The sequence below is a fragment of the Apis mellifera genome, linkage group LG7 (genome assembly GCF_003254395.2).
Source record: "Apis mellifera strain DH4 linkage group LG7, Amel_HAv3.1, whole genome shotgun sequence".
In the NCBI taxonomy this organism is placed as follows: domain Eukaryota; kingdom Metazoa; phylum Arthropoda; class Insecta; order Hymenoptera; family Apidae; genus Apis; species Apis mellifera.
Window position 1 is genome coordinate 2,075,761 of NC_037644.1, and position 26,166 is coordinate 2,101,926.

Sequence of the window (26,166 nt, forward strand, 5' to 3'; positions counted from 1 at the left end):
TTCAAAAGCTTAATCTGAAAGTAAGGATATTAATATAATTGATTCTCAAATGTTTTTGACTCAAATATTATTGACAATTATTAAACCATTAAATGATGTAAAAAATTAAAGAAAAAAATAAAATTACATTTCAGTTGTGTAAAGTATGGTATGAAATATCTTAATTGATTCTTAAATATTCTTAACTTAAAATTATTGACAATCGTTAAACCATTAAATGATGTAAAAAGATTAAAGAAAAAAATAAAATTACATTTCAGTTGTGTAAAGTATGGTATGAAATATCTTAATTGATTCTCAAATATTCTTAACTTAAAATTATTGACAATCGTTAAACCATTGAACGATGTAAAAGAATTAAAGAAAAAAATAAAATTACATTTCAGTTGTGTGACGTATGGTCGATGGGAGTAACGTTGTATTGTTTGGTGACCGGAAGAATACCTTGGGATGGAGCCGGAAGTATAATTGGCGTTCAAGCGGCAATACGCAGTGAACCGTTAAAATTTCCAGAGAAACCGGCCCTTTCACAAAGCCTCCGCGAATTGATCTCAAGAATGCTGGCCAAAGATCCAGCTGAAAGAATTACTTTATCAGAGATGAAGGAACACGTTTGGCTGACCAATCGTGGCGCTGAACCACTGCCAATCGAAGCCGACAACTGTCGACTTCCGGTCACCGTTACGGACGAGGAAGTGGAACGGGTGGTTACGAGAATACCCAAACTGGACACTTTGATCCTTATCAAAACTATGCTGAAGCAGCACAGTTTCCAAGTAAGTGAAATTTTAAAGACAATTTCATAAAATGAACATTTTTTTTTATTATCACAAGTTAAAAGTGGATGAGTTGGTATTTTTTTTTTATTCGATAAATCATGGATTAGTTCTGATGTTTAAAAGTCAAAACTAATATTAGTGTAGCATAGAACTGTTAATCGACTTCTCTAATCTTTAATTAACTTTAATTGATAAATTCCACAACGCGTTTGAAGTGTTATATCATTGATTCTATCTCTAATCATTCAATTATATAATGTATTTTTGAATTTTAATTGAACACAAAGTCATATAAATAAATTTCGTTTAATTTTAATTTTATTTAATAAATTTTATTGGACACGAAATTTTTAGATTCTTGAAATTGTTTTCTTCAAAGAAGATTTCTCGATTAATTTTGCAATAATTTTAATATTAAATTTAATATATGTATACACGTATCTTTTTCTTTCTTTAATCATTATCAAACATACAAATTGATGGTACTTAATTTTTATAAACGTAGGAAATCAAAAACGAAAAATCATTAATTTTAATTGGCAAACTTGTTTATGTAACTTGTGAAACTTCTTCTATTTCTTTCTCGACGTTTCTTAAGAGGACTTTTATAGCTTTGGAAATTTTCTTATCCCCCCCCTTTCGTTCCCTGATCCCATTTATTCGCAGTTTGTGAGAATATTAAGACGACACGATAGTTATTGCCAGACAGTCTCGTGTAATTGCATTGAAGAGAAATGGAGTCTTTGCGTCCGCGTAAAATTGTTCATCATTTTACCTTGAGCTGATGTAAGTCGTCGAGGCGATAAAAGCGGAAATAACGTAGACATCGGGCGTTAAAGCTTAGCCATTCGTAAAAATTCCCTCGTTGTGATTCTTCCAGTGTGATTCGCATCGTCGCTGCATAAATTCTTCGTGGTTGAGGATAAAACGACAGAAAGAGAAATATCATGAACTCTGTTCAAAAAAACAGTGTAACGAATCAGTTTTCTAAATTTAAACTTATCGAAATGAAAAATTGAAAAACTTTCCTCCGTTGAATGATTATAAAAATTTATATTCTCAATTTGTATTCACATCTCTAAATATATCTCCTTTTTCTAATTTTTCATTCCATTCTCGACGAGTAGAAAACTATTGAAGGAGATAAAAAATAGAATATTGTATTAAATTGATAACTTTGATCGATCAAAAATGATGAATCTAAAAATACATTTTTTTTTTATCTCGTTCATCGTATAAACAATCTATAGAAACCTAACATTATGTTAGATATTGACAATTTCGATTAAAAAAATTTCACATGTAATAAAAATTTTTTTTTATTCATTGTCAAATCAATTCGATAATTACGATGGAAATTTTGGAGAAATTTTCAAAGTTTTTTCGACAAAGTTTGAAGGAAATAGATCGATCATCGGGCGATTGAATCAACTTTGGCCGAGTTTCTTCCTCTCTCTCATCGGGCAAGTTGATAAAGTTGTTCGCAACAGTTCGATCGCAGTTACGATAGAGGAGGTCGCCCGTTGAATTTCAATTGCGGCCGACATTTGATCTCTCGTCACGAGCAATGAACAGCGGAGGGGGAGGTCAAGCCTTTTATGTTTTTCTGTTCGTGACGCGGCTGTTCCCATAGCGTGGAAAACGCCGCCTCCTCCTCTCACCACAAACGCCACGTCTCCGGCCTTATTATTTGATGAGCAGCCCGAGTCAATATCAACCGAGTTCAAGGAAGGTTGACGGCTCTGTAAACACGGCAATAATGTCGGTGGAGTATCGGCCTCATAAACCGTGAAGCGCCTCCCTCGCCTTTTATATTTCATTCTCATATTCTTCCCTTCCCTCCCCCTCCTTTTTGCTTTTTCCATCAGTTTTCATTCGAGGAGGATAACGTGAAAAATAAATCGAGAAATCGTGGAAAATGTCACGAAATTTTACTTTTAGCTTTCTATCATCTAGTCTCTGGAAGATGATAATGCTAATCCAAAATTGAAGAAGATTCTTTTCTTTTTCTCTTATCTTTTTATTTATTTATTTTTTGAACGAAAGTGTTGAATCGAAATATTTTTTGATCTTCAGAATCCATTCTTGCCGAAGAAGGGTGGTGGAAAAACGGCGAATACGGCGGCGGATAGCATAGAATTATCCCCATCCCCGGAAAGAGGCGAGGAGATCTCACCTCAGGGGAAGAAAATAATTAGGAACGTAAAGACGGAGCAGTTTCAAAGAACGGGTAGAAGCAATTCCGCGCCGGATTCTTATGATTGGCAAACAAACGGCAGGTAAATACAATCGATTTTTTATTTTATGATATTGATATCATAGCAGATTCAAAATTATTGAAACGAATCTTATGCATAATGTAAATCGTAAAATATAGCAATGTTATCTATCGAGATTTTTTCATCAATTGCGAACGCAATTTTTTAACGCAAACGTTTCCGATCTATGTACTTTTTGTTCCATGACAGTTCTGTTTTATCGATTGAGCTTGAATGCAATTTTCGAAACAATCTCGAGATAACTCGTTCGATTGATCCGTTTTACGATTTAAAAAATAGATTGAAACAATTCTTCTCTTTAAACACGAAAATTTTATTTAATTTGAAGTAAAAATTATAATAATTTGTAATATTTGCGTTACATTTGTATTAGGATATTTAATAAATTGTTAATAAATTATTTCCGTGTCTCGATATACTTTCAGACAAATATCCACAGAAAGTCCTCTACCTCCGGTGACAGAAGCATCTATACAGGAAACGGAAATGGAGAAACGGTGATATCACGGATCAACGTGACGAAGAAAACCACAATTAACCAATTAGTTTGATAAAAACGGTATGAGCCGACTTAACATTCAATGACCAAATGAAATTAATCCTTATATACTTATTGTATATTATACATTGTATATTTCATTTCTTTTATTTTTCTTTGATTTCTAGCAACTAAAAATTGATCATAGATATCTGGAAGGAATATTTTTACACAGAATATTATAAAAGGATATACAAAATTTCGATTTAAAAATTCGAAAATCTAGTTACATGATTGCGATAAATTATTACATTTTTTTTGGAATAATTTATAATCGTTTTTTTTGGTGAAAATAGTTATTATCTTTATTTCAAAGTATTGCATCATGTAGCATAATGATTCCTTTTGGCGTATCAATTACTTTTTCATTTATTCTGAATCAATTATTTCGTCATGTTAATTACAATTGCAAATGATTTGATAGCAAACAACACGTTCATTTATGAATTCACTTTCAACACGATGAAACGGTACTTCCTCGATTTTCGAAATTGAACGTAATATTACAAATGATTAAACAAATTATTGGAAGAAGGAATATGTTAAAATTAATTTGAAGAAACGTTATGAAATTGTTAATGCAGATTAAATGAATAAAATAAGAAAATAAGTCAGATCATCATTTTTAGCTGAGAGCCGAATTTTTAAATTGTAGTTGTAAGAGGTAACTTAATCTATACTCTAAAAATAATTAAATATAAATTTTCAATTGTCTCGATTTATCTCTTCGGATAATATTCATTTTGATCCAATTTAAATAAATACAATTTATTTTTCGAAATGAAAAATGATAAAATGAATGAAAATAGAGCGTCAAATATTCCATCGAAATAAAATAAATATTAACTTTTTAAACTTTCAATTTATGAAATAAAAAGTTCGTTTAAACGAATTAATAATTCTGAAGAGATTAATAAGACACTTGGAAAACCAGATGGCGTTTTACTTACAAATTTTAATTAAATAGCTGTAGATAGAGGGCGAATGTTGTGAGCGTTGAAAGAATTGAACACCTTCACGCTAGAATGCAAAGGATTTAGAAGAACAGTTTATTGAAACAACGATATCCCTTTAAGAATATGTTACAAGAACGAAATAATAATTTTAATATTTTTTTATTTTGTATAATTTAATAATGCACAGTTTCGTATTTCTACACGATTTAAATGATTCGATAAACTTTCTAGTATTATCCTTATGAGTGCCTATATCAACAAATTTTTAATTCCATATTTTAAATTCTATTTATTAAAAAGAAAATTACAAATTTATTTATTTGTTTAAAAATTAAATAATTTCCTTTTCATATTTCACGTATAAATTGTTTTATATTCTTGTGTACATTTTTTTAAAAATTCTATCTGAGATCTAACAAAAATGATCGTGCGATTTCAATATAGATATTCAATAGATATTTATACAGGGTAATTAGATTAAAAGCAAGATTTATCACAGATTTATTGAGATCTTGGAATACAAATTTAATTTACCACGCGTATCTTCCATCGTAATCGATAGATTCGCAATTTCTAACCTCAAATCGCAAGATCTTTTTTTTTTGGATCAAAATGAAGACGAAGGCACTCGTAAAGTGCGCCTTGTACATATGTATAAATTTAAGCCTTGCAAATTCGAGTGCAAAGCACGCGACCAAGCGAACGCAACCAAAGTCAGATTCGTGATTTCGTTGGATCTTAATTGATATCCGGGGGACCATGAGCGCGTATTTTGATTTAATCGATAACCATCGAACCTCACATTCGACCGGATACATTTCATATCACGACAGTCATATCATGATACTCGCAAATTTTCTCGAAACGACGCAACCATGTGACAAACATTCATTTTCCAATATTATATAACAATTTTCTTAGCAACTAACAGTAGTTGTAAGCAGCGCAGTGAATAGACGCCATTAGATCGCGACGGTGACGTTGGTAAAATTGTAGAATATTTTTTTATAAATAGATAGAAAGAAAAAAAAAACTAAGAAATCCGAAGAAATCCGAAGAGTTACTTAAAATTGTAAAAAAATATTGTTTGTTTCGATAATGTTGAAATACAGAACGTTTCGTAATTTTCGAGAGACATGAAAGATATATTCTTTGCGATGATAGTACGAGCATTTGAACTGTAGATTGTGCTGCAATCGCATCCGAGATCTCATAAGACGTTTGGTGCGTCGGTAGGCCTTTTGTCGTCTAATTGTTACGGGTATGTGTGTATATTATAATAAGACTAGAATCTCTTACAATATTTCTGATGGTATGTAATATTTCGAGTCAATGAATTTAATCCAATCTTATCGTATAACTATTTGCTTTTTTATTAAAAGCTTACGCTTTTTCTTATCTTAACCATAAAAATTTTTAAAACTTTACTACTTGAAATAATCTAGAAAAAAATATATATATATATTTTATCAGTACTTTCTCGAGCTTAAAAAGATTCTTATAAGATTCTAATAATTAGCTGTAACTGATTTATATAGAATTAAAGGATGTTATAAACAGAGAAAATGTTTATCAATTGATCTCGAAAGAAAGAAAGAAAAAAATATTACGTATCTGCAGAAATATTTTTTCTAACCCTCGTTGACAAAAGCGAAGCGTTTTTCGATTGTTCAAAAAATTTTTGAGAACGCTTTTATCCACGATGGTGCCCTATCACGTATAATAGATATATTTTACAAATTATGAATATTCTTATGAAATGCACAAGATATTTTGTATCTCTTATTAGATGCACACTGTTTCTATATAAATCTATACTTGTAACAAAATAAAAATCGAATCAATTGACCCTCAATTGACAGTCACTTTTATTCGATTTTACAGACAAAAATAATGAAAGCGTTAAATACTTTAATTAGAAATTATTAATAGATGACACGATTACGCAATTACAAAACTTTAAATATTAAGAATATTTAATCTATCACGAGAGGAACGAATCAAAACAAATTTGCACTCGAACAATTAGTTACATTAGGATTGTCACAAATTAGCCAATTGAGGGTTTGATCAAACCGATTTATTGTGAAAGCTGATGATTTGTCAAAGATCAACGCCGCAAGGGGTCGTTGATTAGCGTTTGTGGCCAAATTTGAAGAAAAAAAAAATGGCGGACTCGAATAATAATAATCGAGTAATTATATACGTGGCGTTTTCGACTAATAAATTGCATTGATTTTTTCTCGACAATCAGTCTCACGGACGATTTTGATTCTTTAATAAACGAAGAGAAAAGGAAAAGTGATTAAATGGAAAGTGATTACGTTTAGTCGTCTACTGCCATAATTTCGACCAGCGAAGATGAGAGCAAGGAGCGATGTACTTTTATTCACACACGTCTAACCGATGGTACTTGATAAAGTGAGTAATGCTCGTTAATAATTCCTTTTTATATTATTCAAGTAGTTGTTCAAATTTTCCTCTTTTTGCTCTTGGCTCGAATCTATCGTTGTTTCCAATTCTGTAATTCTACTCGATTGTTGTAAAATGTCCTTTTATCAATAATAATGATCTTTATACAAGGTATCTTCGATTTTTCAATCAAAACATTGAATGTGAAGATGGATGATTGTATTGTAATTCTCTTTTTTTAACGTATATAAAATTTTTTTTAGAATTACAGGCATATATATATATATTTTTTCTCTTACAAATTTTTATAAATTTCGTCACAATTTTATTAAAAATATATTTACAATAATATCATTTCTTAGATATTTTAATAATATCAATTTTATAGTCGATCTGATTAGTAATAAGAATTCGACCAATACTGTTTATAGTTATGACGAGAAGTTTTATGGAAAGGAAGATGTGGATCGTACCATTCGGATAGGATTCTTTCAGCTATATCGATCGAATCACCTGCAGAAAAGAAAACAAAATTTTATATTTGAATTTCTTTTTAAATATATTCCAATTATAATATCAAGAAATTCTGATCTAAAGAAAGATTTATCACCTGTTGCTTTCGTTGGATAAATTTTTCTAGAGAACGTAAAAGCTTTCTCAACATTTTCGAATATCCGTTTGTTAATTCTCGTCGTATTCACTCTGGTTCCAGTGGTCAAACTCGTTTCAAGTTCGTTCAAGAAAATAGCCCAACGGGGCTTGAAATAATCCGCCACAATTCCTGACCATTGTTTATTTGCATAATCCCTTATCTCCCCTAGTGGCCCCCACAATGTAATCTGATTTCTCGCGTTGTACTCGTACAATATCTCTTCTTCATCGTCAGTGGCCAAATCTTTCGCCATCTTCAACCATTTTCCTAACAGAAAATCTTCACTCGATGCTAAAATCTCCTCGAGATCGTCGAACAGCGCCAACAACAGTTTGGCATTTTGTCTGTGTGATCAAAATTGTTTGAAAATTAAACAAAGAAATATAACAATTCTACGATTCTCTCTTTCGATTTATCGTGATTAATGCAATTTTTTAAAATTAGATATGTAGTTCCAAAAAGATTGATGGACGCGAATATATAAACTTTTAAGCTTCAATGAATCATTACATTTTTTGAGATATTAATAAAAAGCAGCATCATCGTATATTGCGTGTACAAACGTGATTAATAATAATCTAAATATTATCTATCCAACCGTTATTAATACGGTAATAAAATAGTCTGAATATTTATAGGATGATTCACATAAAATTTCAACGATAAGCATTATAAATTATGACATTTATAGAATTGTTATCAGGTTACTGTAATAAATGTTGAAAATTTTATTTTATCCATCTTAAAATAATTGGCTGAAGCAAAAATTTTATATTTAGAATCCATCTTTCCTTCAAACTTCATTTTCATGTCACATTGGAAATTTTATCTTGGATTTAAAACTATGATTAATTACAGATTAGCTTTAATATATTATAATAGATGAGATAAGTCTGATTTACATTCTGTTATAGATAGAATGTGAAATCCTTGTAAATTTCTGATCTGGAACTTACTTGAACAGATCTATATTCTTCTTATTGAACGATTCTATCAAATCAGTATAAATTTCATCAGCTATCAGTTGAAGTGCCTGCCTGGTAACGTCAACAACATCGTGTCGATAAAGGGTGCTATTCCGTTTCAAGTCTCTCGCTTGTAGCAACACGTACCAGTAGTAGATAAATGCATCTTTATTATACCATCTCTAGTATGTCAATATTAAATAAATAATTTAATCGAGGAAATTTTTCTTTTAACATGAATATATTATTAGTGAAATGATTCAGAAAAATTGTACAAACTCAACATTATTGTGAGAATAAATTTACTTAATTATATTCTTTTCTTAGTATCAGGTTCTTCTTATTTTTAAAATTACAAGAAACAATGTCCTCCATCATTTATACAAATTAAATTGGAACACTGAGTGTAAAGAAAAGTATGAAACAGATGTGATAATATAACTCACCCATGGAAAGAAATTTAAGTTTGGTCGAATGGTGATCACGTATTTCCCCCTAATTCTCCTGGTGTCCGAGAAATTATACACCGTGTTCTTAAAACCTTTCCATGCTGTAACAGTGTGCTCGTTCCCTTTGATATCGCCGTATCTTCGATTGGCAAAATTTTCGAACCTAGAACAATTCGACACGTGAATTCATAAAAATACAGTTTTGTGTTTAATATATTATTAGAGTTCTAATCAGTTTAATCTTACCATTTATCCAAGTTGACGGGTTTCTTACGATAAGCCATCTCGTTCATCAACTCGTAGATGACGTAATTTTGGTTTATACCTTCTGGTGTTAGACCTGTCCCGACCATTGTACTGCCATTCATATTTCTAGCTTCGAAAACTCGCTGGAAAATGAAAATTTGTCAATTTGATTTTCATATTTGATCTATTTATTTCAGGAAGCTGGGATCTCTTTTAAAATACCAATATGTTTCATTCAAATCTTGGAAATTATTGATGATTGAACAACTAAGAGTAAAAGATTTTTTTCCTAAATCAAAATTCATTGTATGCAAGTGAAAGGACAAGTCAAATTGATTTTCAAAAAAAAAAATGTATCCTTTAAAGATGAAAGGCTCACATGATTAATAATTTCAGCGGAACCAAACATTCCAAGGGTGCCACCAAAGTTGTGCAACATGCACCAGATAAATGGCTGACCATAATAAGAATTTAATCTCTTGTATTGTGGAAATTGTTCTGATTGAAGATCCAGTACTATCATTCTTCCCTAAATAAAGAGAAATGAATATTCTATAAATTCTGAAAATTCTGAGAATTAACTTAATTTAAGTGGAATTTTTAAATTTGATTAAAAGATCAGTACCAATGGGACTGAAGTTAAAAATGTTCGAGTTCTCGGCTCTGTCCAGAAAACTGAATCATGATAAAACAACCATCCTTGCATTAACCTTGAAGAATAATCCAATACACCATCTTTATGATACGAATAATATTCAAATTTGTCTTTAAATTATTTTACTAGAAGATTATAGATTATAATACCATATCGCTTTTGAGTCAACGCTGTTCATAGCTTCGAAAATTGAATGCCCTATGTTCCTCAGAAATTTGAGTTCACTGGTGTAGGGTTCGTTTTCATTGAAAGTGTCGCAGTTGTAAACATGATCAGTCCCAAATTCTTCGATATACTGGAAAATATAGACGCATAAACGAGTATAAACATTTCTGTTTATGATTTTTACTTACTGTTTTTAAAAATTGTTGCCCAATTTGTTTGAACAGAGGATCTGTAGGCTCCAAGAGATAAGGGCTGAGATAAAAATATATACACTTTTATTTAAAATAATATAAAATATAAAGATTTGAATTTTCAATGAGTAACAATTTATAAATTCTGATGAAAAATTCAAAAGTGGTATCTAAAAATTTAAAGTGTGAAGAAAGAGAATAAGAAAATATCAACTTGTTATTATTAAATCCAATTTTATCTCTGAATGATATCAAAGAAAATTTTAATTGGCATTATATTATACATCATGTATCAATAATCTTATTATATTGATAAATCATATCAATTTTATTATATCAATATTATCCAATTTCAAAGATTATAAAATAAGTAAATTTACTCTTCTTTGTTTTCTTGTAAAAGAAAAAGGTGATAATTTATCTCATATTTTGATCTGAAAATTTTTAACCAAATATTTTATTTAATCAATAATTATAAAAGAGAATATAGTGATAAATATGTAATTTGCAGGTCATTATTCATTAATCTCTTAATATAGAATAAATTTCTATTTATCCTAATTTTCTTACCAACAATATTTATCTGAGAAGTTATTCCAAACCGCACTTTTGGTTACATTAGCTTTTGGAAATAGCTTGAGGAGGGCTCTAGGCACGTGACCCGCGAAAGCAGGCAAAACAGGTATAATTCCTAACGCCCTCATCCTCTCAAGAATTCGATGCTGCAATCGAATCGATTTATCGTGCCAATTCGAGTTTAAAGGTCCTCCAAATCCTCGCATATTACCCATTCTAGACCTAAATAGGTAATTATAATTACAATGAGAACATTTTATTGAGTATATTCAAGTAATAAATTCAATTTCAAAAATAGCACTGATCAAATGTTGTATTTTTACTGATATAATTGGATTTAATTTTATTAATATAGAATTGAATTTTAATTGATCAAAAAATAAATTAAGAATATTTTTAGAGAAAATTAAAAAATATAAATTTTTTCATCTATTCCAATTATTTTTTTTAATATGCTAATACAATGTTTCATGTTAAACTATATTGTAATTTTTTATTTCATTTATTTCATTTTATTATTCTAGCATTTAATTATTTTGTTAAATATATTTTTTTCTTTATTTTTATAATCAAATCAATCAGAGATATATTCCATGAATTGAATATTGATTATTATAAATAAATATTGTCAAAGTCAAAAAAAAATTATTGCATACAATTGTTATCGTTCATTCAAGTGTGTTTGTGATTTTGAACCTTTCAAGAATAGATAAAGAATGAATTAACAGATTAAAATCCCTCTTCACCTAAATCACAGGTTTATCTCACGAATAATCTGTCATAATTTTGTAAAAACTATTACCATGGTAAAAATCCTGGCCCTCCAAAATGTTCATTGATCTCCTCCATAGTGAAATTCAATCGAAGATAGACTTTCTGCCAGATAGCTTCTTGTCCAGTAAAAGCAAGCGCCAAATTGATCCCATTAAGGGCCATCCAATCGATATTTTTTTCCCAATCTTCCCACTGCCACCATGCAGAAGTATAACCCAGAGTGCACACATTCTGATAATATCTAAATCTGTCCAATTCGTGGGTTGAGTAGAGAGAAATTTTTTTTTTTTTTTGCATTTTTAACTTCAGACTATCTGTCTACCTATCGTTAGAGCTGATTTTTACACGAACATCAGGCAAGATATCAGGAAGTTCGACTTGATTCCCTTCCCATGAAATGTGAACGTTGCAATAGGTTTTGAGGTAATAGTGCAGACCCCAGGCTGCAACCACACCGGAAGTGCCAAGGATTTCGACTTGACCCATGGAATTTTTCTTTATCTGATGGCGTTGGTTGAAGATAAGATTATCGATTTTTACTAATATAGAAAGTTAAACATAGTTTTTTTCTTAGATTCTGATTGATTTGAGATTGAATATTGTTTATTTGATATTATCAAAGTAGATCATTGGATTGGAATGAAGATAATAGAATTAAAAAAATTTAAATTATGTATTAGAGTCAATTTTAATGTTTTCTATTGTTTTTTAAATATTTCAGAGAAAAGAGGCATTTAAGGCATGATTAAGTACTTTTTAATCCAAGATCCAAATTCAAGATTATTGTGAAAACTGAGGAAGATGATGTATTATGAGCAATAAAATTGGAAATGAAAATGTTTGTAATAATAATAATGGTGAGATGATATAAGAAAAATTTTTCATTGAGAAATTTCTTCTGATAATTCTGCTCTCCTCTCATCTCCTTGTCACTTCTTTATAATTTAAGAAATAACTTAAAATTGGAATTTTATAGCAAAGATCTTTAATACATTCGAGTTTACATTTTGAAAATTCTTTTTAATCGAAAGAAATTACTAGAGATAAACTAATGATCAATGATCAATGATTCGAATTAAAACATTATAATAATGTAATGTATTCATGTATATTTTGTATATTATTTTCTAATCAGTCTCTTTTATCATGATATCAAAAATTTGATTAAATTTATTGGATTCACGTGAACGAAAAATATAGAAAATTAAAAAAAATTAGAATTATGTATATTTAATTAAATCAAGAGCTTATTTTAATGTATATATTATTTATATTGTATTATAAATACAAATTACCAAAAAAGAATCTTTTCCAGGAGAAGTAAAATTAGGATTCACCATCATTACGAAATTTTTAGCACGTTCAGGTCCCAATAATCTTTCAACGACACCTGCTGCTGCATTAGCTTGTTCTTCCGATGAAATCCGAGGCCTAATGTGACTTAGAGTATTCTGAAATACTGTACATATTTCTATTTTTTTTTTTAAACAGAAAATTTACACAAGAAAAAGTTTCAGAATACTTTAAACCTCTGTCCTTTTAAATAATAATTTTTCAATTTGCGTTCCTTTTTATTTAAAATCTCTTGAAATTTAGATAAAAATCAATAAACAATGTTGTATAATACTTGTATTATATTATCTATATTATTACAGATATTGTAACAAAGATAAAAATCATCACTTCAATTAAAATTTTCCATTTAATTTTATTTCCAAAGAAATATAAAACAAAACAGTTTACACGTACTAATAATTAAAATATTTTACTTTTTGTGTAATTATTACCATTTTTTATAAAATTTATAATAGTTTATTCGATTGAAAATAATGAGAAATATTGAACTAAAAAGAAAAAAAGATAATGATTTCAAATTTTTACAAAAAATCATCACAGAAAGAAGAACAACTTTAAAAACAAAAGTATAGTTGAATTGAATTGAAATTATATATGTGTAAAGTTCAATTCACTATTTATTCATTTTCAACCATTACAAATTTTAAAAGATAATATTTTAAAATTAAGAATGCATTAAAAATATTGAGTGAAAAATGAAAAACCAAAGAAAAAATATAAAAATAAAGATGCTCGCCAACTTCACTTTTCATAATTCTGACAGAAAAGCATCGTAGCAAAATATAAAAGAGGAACGATTCATCATCGATGAGACAATTTAAATGAATTGAAAGTACAAAAAAAATTAAAGAGAAAAAAAATAAAGATTTAGACGAAAAAAAAAATCGTTCTTCTCACCATTTGAATTCGTATCGTTACAGAAAACTGTTAAAGATCCAGAAAGAAAAAAAACTATTGACACGAGTAACGAGTAGATTAACATCTTGCGTGCACGTATCGCTCCTCGAAGATACACACGACTGAAAGAGATGAAGGTCGTGAACGCATTACTTATCTTCCTACACTTATGCCATTTCTCCTTATCTAATGAGGCCTCTGACCACCGTGATTATCAATCATCTGCAACAAGACTGGACAACTTGCCCACGACTTATTTCCCCACTTCCCAACGACCCCTATCGTTTGAATCGTGGGAGAAGAGGAACTAGGAGATCGTACAGAGTGTAAATATATATATATATTTATGGGATATCTCTGGAGAATTGATTTTAGAGATAAAAACAAAACAGAAAGGTTGGTGTAAATGTCAAATGAAGTTTATTTATCGATTTATTTTATAAATATAATTTAAATTTGTGTTATAAATAAAGAGAGATAGTTGTATAGATAGAGATAGATGATTGTTCTTCATTCATTCAATCAATATAATACAATATTTGAAAAAGTTATTTTTGTTAATTGATTAAAAAATAATTCTTTGTATGAAGGAAATAATAACGATAAAACTTTTATAACAATGAAAATTTTATTTTTAATGTAACAGTATTTCAACATATGTATAGCATGTCTCAAAATATGTAACACCAGAAATACTTAAACTGGTCACGCTTATTTTCAATCACACCTATCATAACGTATCATAACAATTACAATACAGCTTGAAATTAACGATAATCTCATAAAAATCGCGCGATATATAGTATCATATTGTCTCGAAGTCTTATGAACATCCGAAGAATATCCCTCATTTGATTATGCTCGTCTCAAAATATCATTTTTTCATAATTTATCCTCTGAATGTAAACGTACATTGACTCTCTTTTCATTTATATAAACTTCTACTTTCGAATGAAGGAAGGCCATCCAAAGCGAGTTAATTTTCAATTATTTTTTTCTATCTAGCTATTTATTATTTCTCGATGATGAGAATTCAATTCCACCGTTGAATCACTGGACGAATGAATAAAAACTTCATCCCCGATTTTTACTTTTCCAGGGATATATAATCCGCAATATATTCCCATAACGGGCGCTTTTCCCTCGAGAGACACCCGTTCTGGATCAGTTTGTTCTCTGAAACTAGAAAAAGTTAAAAACCAATTCCATAAAAATTATCGATATCGATGTCATAACACTCGATTTTCTTTATATTATTCAAGAAGGATAAGATTTTTCGTACGATCTCAAAGTCTTCAATGGTTCCTCCTTGTCCATTACTCCGTTTTCTGGATTCACACCCACGAATTTACATCTACAAAAAAATATTATATTATTGAAATAATTTCTAATTCATTCTACGTTTAACAAACACAAATATTAATAATAAATAATCGATAAATAAATTAAGTTATTAAGTTTAATTAAACTAATTAAAATTTATATTAGATGAAATGAGACGGATAGAATGAGACAGGTCTATCCTTATCATTATTGATTTCTCTTGATTCCATTTTGCTTTATTTAATATAATTGTAATTTAAATTGCTTTTAACTTAATAAATAAATCTCATTATCAATCGACATTTTTCTCTATCAAAATTCGTTTCAATTTTATCTATTATTATTTTATATATATACATCTCTTGTGATATCGAAAATATTTTTACCATACCGTGAACACGGTTTGACGTTTCTAATCACGACGCGTTCCCCAATTTTTATCCATTCCCAATTATCCTCCTCGAACGGTTGTTGCGTGGAAACCAAAATATTTGGACGAAATTGTAGAGTAGGAACTGGTCTTTCTAATTTCTCGTTCAATTTTTCAACGGATCGCGTGGTCATCAACATATAACTGGTTAAATCGCTGAACAATCCCTGGAAAACATTTGTTCGAGCATCGAAATAATTGCGCCAAAATTGGAAAAGGAATCGAATCAAATATCGAAAGAAATTACAGTGTCTTTGTTCCTGAGTTTTTGATACACTTGGGTGAATTTTTTCCACGGTTCCACGAAGAGATTCCTTTTGTCCATCATTGTGCATCCTAATCGAAGGCCAGAAGTGGTTCCAGTCAGGAATCTGAAGAAAATTGAATAAATTTTATTACACGAACATATCATATTTTTCAAATAAACAATGAAAACAACGATCTTATATTTTCTTCTGCATATCATTTTCACAGAAAATAAATATAAATAAAACAATATACACACGAAATCATTATACATTAAATTGAATAATTTTTTCAAAAATACTCGTATCGAATACGAATATGAAGAATGGCAATTGACAACTCTCGCTTTTATTAATTCCAAAAATAGATGGAGTTTCTGTATATCATTTTCAGGAAATAAATATAAATAAAACAATATACACACGAAATCATTATATACATTAAATTGAATAATTTTTTCAAAAATACTCGTATCGAATACGAATATGAAGAATGGCAATTGACAACTCTCGCTCTTATTAATTCCAAAAATAGATGGAGTTTCTGTATATCATTTTCATAGGAAATAAAACGATATACACGCGAAATCATTATATACATTAAATTGAATAATTTTTTCAAAAATACTCGTATCGAATGCAAATATGAAGAATTGCAATTGACAACTTTCGCTCTTATTAATTCCAAAAATAGATGGAGTTTCTGTATATCATTTTCACAGGAAATAAAACGATATACACGCAAAATCATTATACATTAAATTGAATAATTTTTTCAAAAATACTCGTATCGAATACAAATATGAAGAATGGCAATTGACAACTCTCGCTCTTATTAATTCCAAAAATAGATGGAGTTAAATTATATAATTATATAGGCTCATTAAAAAGAAGGGAGAAAAAAGAAGAATGAATGTACAATTGATCGAATAAGAAGATACAAATGGAGACCTTGATAACCATTCGGCGGGTTCTGTGCCACAATCGATACACTTCACCGGCTCTCCCCACCACATGGTGCATTGAACGGCTTCAGAAGCATTCTCCGTTGAATTTGGAACCTCGAAAATCACGCTGGGCATCCCGACGGCCTCCAGCTTCACCTTGGTCTCGTCCACAGCCGATAAACTTATCAGGATCAAGGTTGGGTATTGCCTCCCGGTCTGGAATCGGCCAGTTTCCTCGTTGTACACTAGAAACATTCTGATGAACAGCATGGGGATTCATCTTTCGCTCTTTTGGGATAAGAGGCGTTCGGTTCTTCGTGTCATCGAATCTATTAGTCGTTGAAATTCAAATCTCTTGTAAACAAGATTAATATCAGAGTAATTTTATTTTTAAAATGTGAAAGTATGACATGGAGTATGAAATTTGATGGAGTGTTTCGTGATATTGAAAAAATAAATGTTGAAATTTCATTAAAGGTTGAATAAGATGGAAATGATCTTAATTATTGATTAGTTAGAATGGAGAAAGTAAAATGAATCTTATGTTTAAGAACGAAGAATAATTTTAATAATTTGTATTAATTTTATAAAGTATTTACTGCAAAAAGAAATAGCTTTTGATTTGTTTATATAATATGATTCATTTACTAAACAGTATAGATAAGATCATATATACGTGATTTAGTGATATCTTTTTCTAATATAAAGAAACAGCTAATGTTAAAATTATCTTAAATTATCTTATCTTTATCTTAAATTATGCGTAAATAATAAAACAAAAATTGTGATTATTATTTTTGACAGACAGTGAGACAATCTAATCTAATATTAATTTTGAAATAGAAAGTATATTTGTAGGAGATTAGACTTAACAAACTACTGAAAAATTCATTTTTTTTTTTTCAGAAATGAAATTAAATACATGGAAATAGAAGAAAGAGGAAAGATAGATGTGAAAAGTCTGATCTTTATCTTAAATTATGCGTAAATAATAAAACAAAAATTGTGATTATTATTTTTGACAGACAGTGAGACAATCTAATCTAATATTAAGATTGAAATAGAAAGTATATTTGTAGGAGATTAGACTTAACAAACTACTGGAAAATTCATTTTTTCTTTTTTTCAGAAATGAAATTAAATATATGGAAATAAAAGAAAGAGGAAAGATAGATGTGAAAAGTCTGATCTTTATCTTAAATTATGCGTAAAATAAAACAAAGATTGTGATTATTATTTTTGACAGACAGTGAGACAATCTAATCTAACATTAAGATTAGAAATAGAAAGTATATTTGTAGGAGATTAGACTTAACAAACTACTGGAAAATTCATTTTTTTTTTTTCAGAAATGAAATTAAATACATGGAAATAGAAGAAAGAAGAAAGATAGATGTGAAAAGTCTGATCTTTATCTTAAATTATGCGTAAAATAAAACAAAGATTGTGATTATTATTTTTGACAGACAGTGAGACAATCTAATCTAATATTAAGATTGAAATAGAAAGTATATTTGTAGGAGATTAGACTTAACAAACTACTGGAAAATTCATTTTTTTTTTCAGAAATGAAATTAAATATATAAAAATAGAAGAAATAGGAAAGATAGATGTGAAAAGATCTGATCTTACCTGTCTCTAAGGGTGAATCTACCCTTGTCTTCCAAACTAATTCCATATTGGGTGAAGTCACATTCCCTCAAAGTTTTCCCACGCCCAGATTTCAGAGGATACATGTACAATTCTTGAATCTGGCCCACCTTTACCCAATTTGGATTCGATAGTTCGGGAATCGTTTCGTCGTCGTCGTTGGACGGATCTTTCTTATCGTCATTTTTCTTTACATTCTCGTGATTCGCATTGTCATTCTCGTAATTCACATTTTTTTCAACCTTCTCCGATTCCTCCGATTCCTCCGTTTCATTTGTTCGGGATTCCTTTCGTTTGTAGGAAGTCTTTCTCGCGGTCCACACCACCGCAACGAGAATGATTATGAAGCTGCACGTTACGGCAACGGCCGAACGCCAATCCTAGAAAAAGATGACAACCTTGAAGAGACTATTAATCACTTTTAAAACGAGACAGTATGATTGTAAGGTATCTGTTAATTCATGGAACGTGGAAATGAATTCAGTTTCGAAAACATTATCTTAATGAATGTCTTGGATTTTAATAGAGATTAAAATTTTTTTAAGAAATTTAAAATTTTCAAAATAGAAAATTTTAATAAAATGATAAATCAAATTTCAATGGTACTTTGAATTGAATATATATAAATTTTGTTTCCATCTTTTAAATTATTCTTTTTCCATCCTTTTCTTCAACTGTGATAATTTTATGTAATGGTATTACGTTATATTAATCACTTTTTTTTATATCTCTTTCATTTTATTTTAAAGCGATTTTAAATAGAAACGTTTATCAGTGATTTTCCTCTCGAAGATTAGATAAGCATCAATATTAATTTATTTCAACTTTTTTTTTACTATCAGTGGATTTATACACACTTAAAATACATGTGCAAAATACGTATATCCTCTAATACCTTCTATGTAACTAGTTCATTTGTACGTATGTTACAAAACAAACTTGCCATTCGAGAAGTTAAAACCGCGATGAACACGTGCCATCGCAATTGTGCATTGTGTCATTGTTTGCTAATCGAATTCTTTGCTCCAAACAGGCTTAACTCAGGCTTATTCGTTTCTTCGCCGTTTTTTGATCATCCTCCCCTCCCCCCTCCCATCAGAGAATTCTGATCTGCTATTACATATTTTTTGAAAAATATCACTGAAAAATTGCCAATCCTTACCACCCATGATCACTTATCATATTACACGTGTCTGATAAAATATCTCGATCAATTATCTTATCACAACTTTCATCGATCTTATCACAAATTTCGTCGATAATAATAATAATTCTAAGTCGAAGCTAAGTCTTGTTCATCGATCTGAATAATTAATTAATTTTCTTAAAATCTAATTCACAATCCATTGTCCCAGCATTCGAAAATCATCCTCGTCGATTTGATGACTGAACTCTTCGCGCAAAGTATGAAGAATTTGTAGGGCGAAAACAAGCGAAATTCATAGAAAATGTAATATCCTCGATAATCTGAATAATTATTGCAAAAGTACATACATACCGGGTGTCCTTGCATGATCTTCGTCCCGGCACTCGTGCAAACCGTCGTTCCAGGCTCAGACGCGTTCCTCGATCATTACCAGGTCTCCGTGTCGTGTCGCTGCTGGTATTATGCAATGACCCGGCATAGTGCTGCCCCCTTTCCGCCCTATCCGTAAATTTATCGGGCGCAGGTCTACGATGCCGCCAATTACTCGCTGTGCGCGCGCCAGTCGTTGTCTGGAACGTGTGAAAACCGTACTGAGAGAATTCATTTTTCCAATGAACGAACGAATTTTTTTATCTCGCCTCGACCGATAACGTTTCTCCTTTCTTTTTTTTCTTTTTTCTATCGAATGCTCCTCTCTCGAGTATCGTAGTTGAACCAAGAAATTTTGGCTTCAATGATAAGGTTGGTAGATTATACTTATCATTGAAGAGATATACCATTTACCAATCGTTTAAATCGATTAATATAGTTTAATCTTTGTAAATGTTATTTTCTAATTTGTTTATTTATTATTATTATTATTATATTTATTGTTAAAGCGACTTGTCTAAAAACACTTGTTTGTATAAGATTTAAATTGTGATGATTGTATAATATAGATATGAGTATTAGATGGGATTAATGGTAAGTTAATAATCCTTACTAGTTTTAAAATTAGATGTTATTCATTGATAGTATTATTTATATATTTATGATTTTATAATTTGTAAATGATATTTATAATAATTAATGCAATGAAAAAAGATTTTGAGATTTAAAGAATTGTAATATATTTATTATTGTATTGATAATATGTACATTTTTGTTTATTCTATATCAGTTTTTTTAAATTAATGATTATTTAAAAAATAGTAATATAGTCAATATATTAAATAGGGATTAGTAACAATTACGAAAATTTTATTGATTTTTTTTCTCTACTTACTTAGCTTCTTAGTGTATAACCTATATAAAGAAATTATGATAGTTACACTAATAGGGATAATTGTTATACTAATAGGATAATGCAAGAAAATACTTATGAATATTGGTCATGGATAAATTAATATATATATGTTTTAAGCATATGTAGCAATAATGACATTATTAATTTAAAAAAAATTAAATTTGGCAATTATAATATATATGTCATATTTGTTTTGATTTCTCAAAGATGATATATTAATACTTTACATTCACATGTTGAAAAAAAGCAAGAAATATGATTGTTAATTATGATTTTTATTTATACTATATTTATTCTATATTTATACTAATACATATTTTTCTCTTGATATTCTTTCTTCTTCAATATTCTGATCATTTTATGTCAACTTTAAATATTCTGCTTGCTAGAAATATTCTTCTGCAATGAATCGATAATAGGATATAGCATCCCCAAACTAGGGAGATAGAAATGCGGGCAAGTTTCTTCATTTTTTATCGCATTTTTTATAGTTTCTATACCAGTATCGACGAACATTTTTTTAAATCCGCACATATGGGCAAATTTCATATCGGTTTTTATTCTGAAACAACAATGAAAATGAAATTTGTTTTATTCGTTAATCTTGTATCGATTTAAAAACTCTTGAACACTTTATTAATCTTAAAATCCACTTACGAATCACCTATAAATAAACATCTTCCTGGATCTTGCACGTTACAAGTATCAAAAACATATTGTTTTAGAACTTGGCTAGGTTTAGCGCATTTTATCGGTGATCTTTTACTGTATTTAGAAATTATATCGATAAAGGGTCCAGAACCTATAAATTAATTAACAACTTAAGTAAACATTAAAAGTAAATCATTGATTAAAAATTATTTTGCAATTAAATATTCAAATTTTCAAAGTTAAATTTTATTTAAATTAAAATATAAATATTGCTATCAATAATATCGAAATATTATTATTTATATCGATAAATCCAAATTTACTTAATCAAATATAAGTATAATTAAAATTTTCTTACCAATTATCTTCTCGTTGCAACTATAAGAAATATATTCGTCTGTGCAACCAGTGATGTAATGAACAGATTCGTTATTCAGGCATTTGAGAAGAAATACTATTAAGCCCCAATCATAATTACAAAAATCAAGAACGACTGCATCAATATCATCACATGTTTGATTATGAATAATATTTTTTATCGTGTTCAATGATTCTTGTTCGTTGATTTCAAACTATGATAAAGAAAATTAACATAAGAAATTAACTTTCTTCTAAATACATTTATTTACGTATTATCAATTGTTTCTATTTTCTTTTATCTCAAGAATTAATTTAATTTAATTCTTTTTAATCTTAAAGTTATAATTATTTATACTGTTTCCTTTTTGAATTTAAAAATAAAATAATAATAAAATTTTAAGATCTTTGTCGAATCTTACAGATGGCAATATTGTATGAAACCCATCCTTTTTTAAACTTTCTCGGAACTGTAATGTAGCTAAAACTACCACTTTTCTTGAAACTTTAAGCTTTTTCAGGTACGAGCTGATAACCTTCACACTGATTATTATTTGTTCCTGAAATATAATTATATATAAAAAAGAAATAGAAAAAAAACCTAATGAAGATACAAATAATATTATATTTAATTTATTAATAAGACATGAATTATATATTATTTATTGTTAGATTAAACTTTTAATATGTATTTTGTTAAATGTTCTTGTTTAATATTTAAATATTTATATCTCTTATCCATTTTCAATTCTAAATTTGCATAAAATGAAATAAGATAATGCATTCTGCCTCCTCTTCATCTAATGTAAACATAAATTGTGTATAACTTAAGAAATAAAATTCAACTTATACATTAGTACATTAATATTTATATTATTTATTGTCAAACTAGAATTGATCATATATACTTATAATTTTTATATATAGACAAATTTTTTTATAAAAAACAACTTTTTATAGAAAAAAATATATAAATTTAATAAACAAAAATAGCAATTTTTATTCTAAAATGTAAGTAAACAGGCAAGTATTTCTAGAATTAAAAAAATTGTATAAAAATTATTAAAAATTTTCTCAAAAAATAATATATATAATATATATAATAGCACAAAAATTCCTGTTCCATAAATTCTGAAAAATTTTACTATGCCATACATTATGCAAAAATATTCTCCTAATAATAAATTTTAAGCCAGAATCATTGAAAATTTGAATTTTATCAAAAAGTTCCAGTGCCATTGCATTTATTATATTCTTTTAATGAAAAGCTATAAATAGGAAAAAAGTTATAGTTTAGAAAATAAATAAATGTAATTAAATATCTCTTAAACCAATGATTTTTTGTCATATATGGCTCAATATTTTTTTACAGAGAATGCCAGGATGCATAGATTACAATATTAGAAAGTATATGATGTCATTTAAAAAAATAAGGTCGAGCTTGAGAAGTTTTTTATGAGTCCACTTACAAAAAAATTGAGAGCACTGGAATGTAGCCCTTTCGAAACCGTTCAACTTTTGTTCCAAACATTTTTTAATATTATGAAGGATAAACGAGATATTTAAGAAAAAGGATGAATAACGATACTTCTCGAGGGATAGTAAAATTTTTCCAAAAATTCGACTTTGTATCAGGATAACATGATACGATAGGAGGTCGATCGAAAAATTTTTCCAAGAAATGACGTCAAATTCTTGGAATTTCTAAAATTCTTGGAACTGACATGAAATTCTTAAAAATTTCTAAGAATAATCGAAACTTTTGACTAAAAATTCGATTTTCTATTAAGAAAATATAACTTAAATATAATTTAAAAGAAGTTTTTACACGCTTACTATACATTTATCGTTTTCATGCTTATTTTTTTATCATTTATTTTAATGTTGCCATTTTGCAGTTTTCAAACATTTTTTTTTTGCAATTAATATGAATTAAGATATTCTATACTTTTTGCACATTTTTCTTTTATCGCAAATGCATTTTTAATGTGCTTCTTATCTTATTCTTTAATTTTTAAAAGATATTTTAAAATTCACGCATTATATTTCTTTTATTTGGAATATTCTCATTGTTTTTAATATCCGACTGCATAATATATTATACCGGGTGTCCGAATAGTATTATCTGATGTATCTCGCTTATTCTTGGAAATATTAAAAAATGTTTCGTATAAAAGTTATATGGTTTCGAGATTGGTACATCCTAGTATTATTTTTTTTTTAATACAAAGATGCGTAAAAAATTTACAAAAATGAACATTGTTTTTTTAAATAGAAATGTACACCTTTTCGTACACCAGTTGATGCCTCTTAGCATTCTCTATAAAAAAGTATTAAGCCATATATGGCAAAAAATTTATGGTTTAGAAAATAAATAAATTTAATTAAATATCTCTTAAACCAATGACTTTTTGCCATATATGGCTCAATACTTTTTTACAGAGAATACCAGGATGCATAAATTACAGTATTAAAAAATATATGATGTCATTTAAAAAAATAAGGTTGAGCTTGAGAAGTTTTTTACGAGTCCACTTATAAAAAAATTAAGAGCACTGAAATGTAGCCCTTTCGAAACCGTTCAACTTTTGTTCCAAACATTTTTCAATATTATGAAGGATAAACGAGATATTTAAGAAAAAAGATTAATGTCGATACTCTTCGAACGATAGTAAAATTTTTGTCCAAAAATTCGACTTTGTATCAGGATAACACGATGCGATAGGAGGTCGATCGAAAAATTTTTCCAAGAAATGACGTCAAATTCTCGGAATCTCTAAAATTCTTGGAACTGACATGAAATTCTTAGAAATTTCTAAGAATAATCGAAAATTTTTGAAAACTAAAAATTCGATTTTCTATTAGAGAAAGAATATAATTTAAAAGAAGTTTTTACACACATTTACTGTACACTTATCGTTCTCATACTTATTTCTTTATCATTTATCTTAATGTTGCCATTTTTGAAGAGTTTTAAAACATAAATTTAGTTTAATCATGGTCATAAAAAAATCAACTCACCGGTTCGACAATCAATCCATATTTCTTAAATCTTTTTATGTATTCATCTATACTTATATTACTGTTGTTCGACACTAGATACAACCTTTTGCCCAAATCTTGTAATTTCCTAAGCGATAGAATCGATCCGGGTATTGGGTTTAACAAATGCCAAATAACACCTGTGTGACACGTATATTTTTTTTTAATATTATCCTTCGTTCACCACAAGAGAGAGAAAAAAAAAAAAGAAATATACACAGGAAGAACGATGCAAGAAGAATAATTTCCAATATCTATCGTTAAGATAATAAACAGACTGCGGATGTTTATGCAAAAAAATTTTTACAAATATGATTTATGAAAAAATAAAATTTACTTTACTTTATTGCTTAAATTCTTTTCACATGTCGTGCGAATCTTTTTGTACATTTATTGTGCATACATTTACACATAAGTGCATAAACAACCGTAAACGAGTAAATGGTAATAAATTAATAAGATAACTCGCCATCGCAATCGGAGAAGATGATGTCAAATGAATTCAAGAAATCTTGCATCTGTTCCGTTGTCGCTTCCCTCAAATCCAGGGGAATCGCCATATTCACTTAATCGTTGCTTGAAGAGGACTGTCTTGATCGTTGCTAGTTCATAGTGAACCAAGTCAATATACTGAGTGCTATATCGAGTGCTCGAACTTATGTGAGTAAAATGTTTTATTTGGTGTTAGAAGAAAAATCGCTTCTTAAAATAATTTGCATTATCGATAAGCATCATGAATTATGATAATATTTAAATGCTTTTTTTTTTCTATTCATTCTTTTTTACTAATATACTGATTTCTTTCTTTTTTTTTATTTTTATTTACTTTATAATTAAGCTATTTCTAGTTAGTTAATTAAGTTATTTTTGATAGTAATTCATTATATTAAACCATTATTAGCATTATTATTTATGTATATAGTATAAAATATATATTTATTTATTTATATATGTATACAGTTTGATAAAAGTTTTTATCTAGTATTGTTAAGTTATATTGCTTTTTAAATTTGTTAAAATATTTGCAATCTGATTTTTTCGTAACAAATATAAAACAAAAATATTTTATGCATATAATAAAATTTGTAGAAAAATTTCATGTTTAACCATTACTTTTTTATTTTTCACATACTTAATTTATAACAAACAAAATATTTTTGAATATATTTGCTTTATATATCACTATTTTGTATTCAATT

At 28.5% G+C, this 26,166-nt stretch overlaps 4 protein-coding genes across 9 annotated transcripts in view; 1 reads left to right on the top strand and 3 right to left on the bottom strand.

Moving 5' to 3' along the window:
• Positions 1-12,514, top strand: part of LOC413153 — an 85,478-nt gene extending 72,964 nt beyond the window's left edge. The window contains exons 8-11 of one of the 3 annotated variants that reach the window (XR_001703737.2): positions 387-776; positions 2,856-3,058; positions 3,484-3,617; positions 12,359-12,514. Coding sequence is in view for 1 of the 3 variants with exons in the window: in XM_016913155.2 (XP_016768644.1) it covers positions 387-776; positions 2,856-3,058; positions 3,484-3,559 (669 nt within the window). In the remaining 2 variants the exon portion in view is untranslated. Of the gene's footprint in view, positions 1-386; positions 777-2,855; positions 3,059-3,483; positions 4,347-12,358 lie in introns of those variants that run through there. The other 2 variants (XR_408526.3, XM_016913155.2) reach the window with 2 other exon arrangements.
• LOC551437 (alpha-N-acetylglucosaminidase) lies at positions 6,813-14,198 on the bottom strand. 2 transcript variants are annotated; one of them, XM_016913157.2, is made up of 14 exons: positions 13,891-14,198; positions 12,933-13,108; positions 11,960-12,138; positions 11,666-11,884; positions 10,858-11,085; positions 10,285-10,348; positions 10,081-10,226; positions 9,902-9,986; positions 9,656-9,805; positions 9,277-9,419; positions 9,028-9,193; positions 8,573-8,763; positions 7,575-7,960; positions 6,813-7,477 (listed from the first exon to the last, which is right to left on the bottom strand). In XM_016913157.2, exons 1-14 carry the CDS (start codon positions 13,973-13,975, stop codon positions 7,362-7,364), a joined length of 2,334 nt encoding a protein of 777 aa, XP_016768646.1. In that variant the 5' UTR covers positions 13,976-14,198; the 3' UTR covers positions 6,813-7,361. The 2 variants fall into 2 exon arrangements, with proteins under 2 accessions (XP_016768646.1, XP_006559874.1); XM_006559811.3 differs by having other exon boundaries at positions 12,933-13,096; positions 13,891-14,196.
• A 301-nt stretch (positions 14,199-14,499) lies between these two features.
• LOC100577026 (mitochondrial amidoxime-reducing component 1) lies at positions 14,500-20,219 on the bottom strand. 3 transcript variants are annotated; one of them, XM_016913266.2, is made up of 7 exons: positions 19,092-19,138; positions 18,468-18,865; positions 16,840-17,091; positions 15,891-16,014; positions 15,605-15,810; positions 15,173-15,244; positions 14,500-15,066 (listed from the first exon to the last, which is right to left on the bottom strand). In XM_016913266.2, the coding sequence occupies exons 1-7, from the start codon at positions 19,122-19,124 to the stop codon at positions 14,892-14,894; spliced, it is 1,260 nt and encodes a 419-aa protein (XP_016768755.2). In that variant the 5' UTR covers positions 19,125-19,138; the 3' UTR covers positions 14,500-14,891. The 3 variants fall into 3 exon arrangements, with proteins under 3 accessions (XP_016768755.2, XP_016768754.2, XP_003249565.2); XM_016913265.2 differs by having other exon boundaries at positions 14,500-15,072; XM_003249517.4 differs by lacking the exon at positions 19,092-19,138 and adding an exon at positions 19,984-20,219 and having other exon boundaries at positions 14,505-15,072.
• A 1,038-nt stretch (positions 20,220-21,257) lies between these two features.
• Positions 21,258-25,634, bottom strand: LOC551405 (4-nitrophenylphosphatase). The gene is made up of 6 exons (XM_623799.6): positions 25,437-25,634; positions 24,947-25,107; positions 22,348-22,485; positions 21,927-22,140; positions 21,575-21,719; positions 21,258-21,479 (listed from the first exon to the last, which is right to left on the bottom strand). Exons 1-6 carry the CDS (start codon positions 25,525-25,527, stop codon positions 21,287-21,289), a joined length of 942 nt encoding a protein of 313 aa, XP_623802.2. The 5' UTR covers positions 25,528-25,634; the 3' UTR covers positions 21,258-21,286.
• Positions 25,635-26,166: the final 532 nt, after the last annotated feature.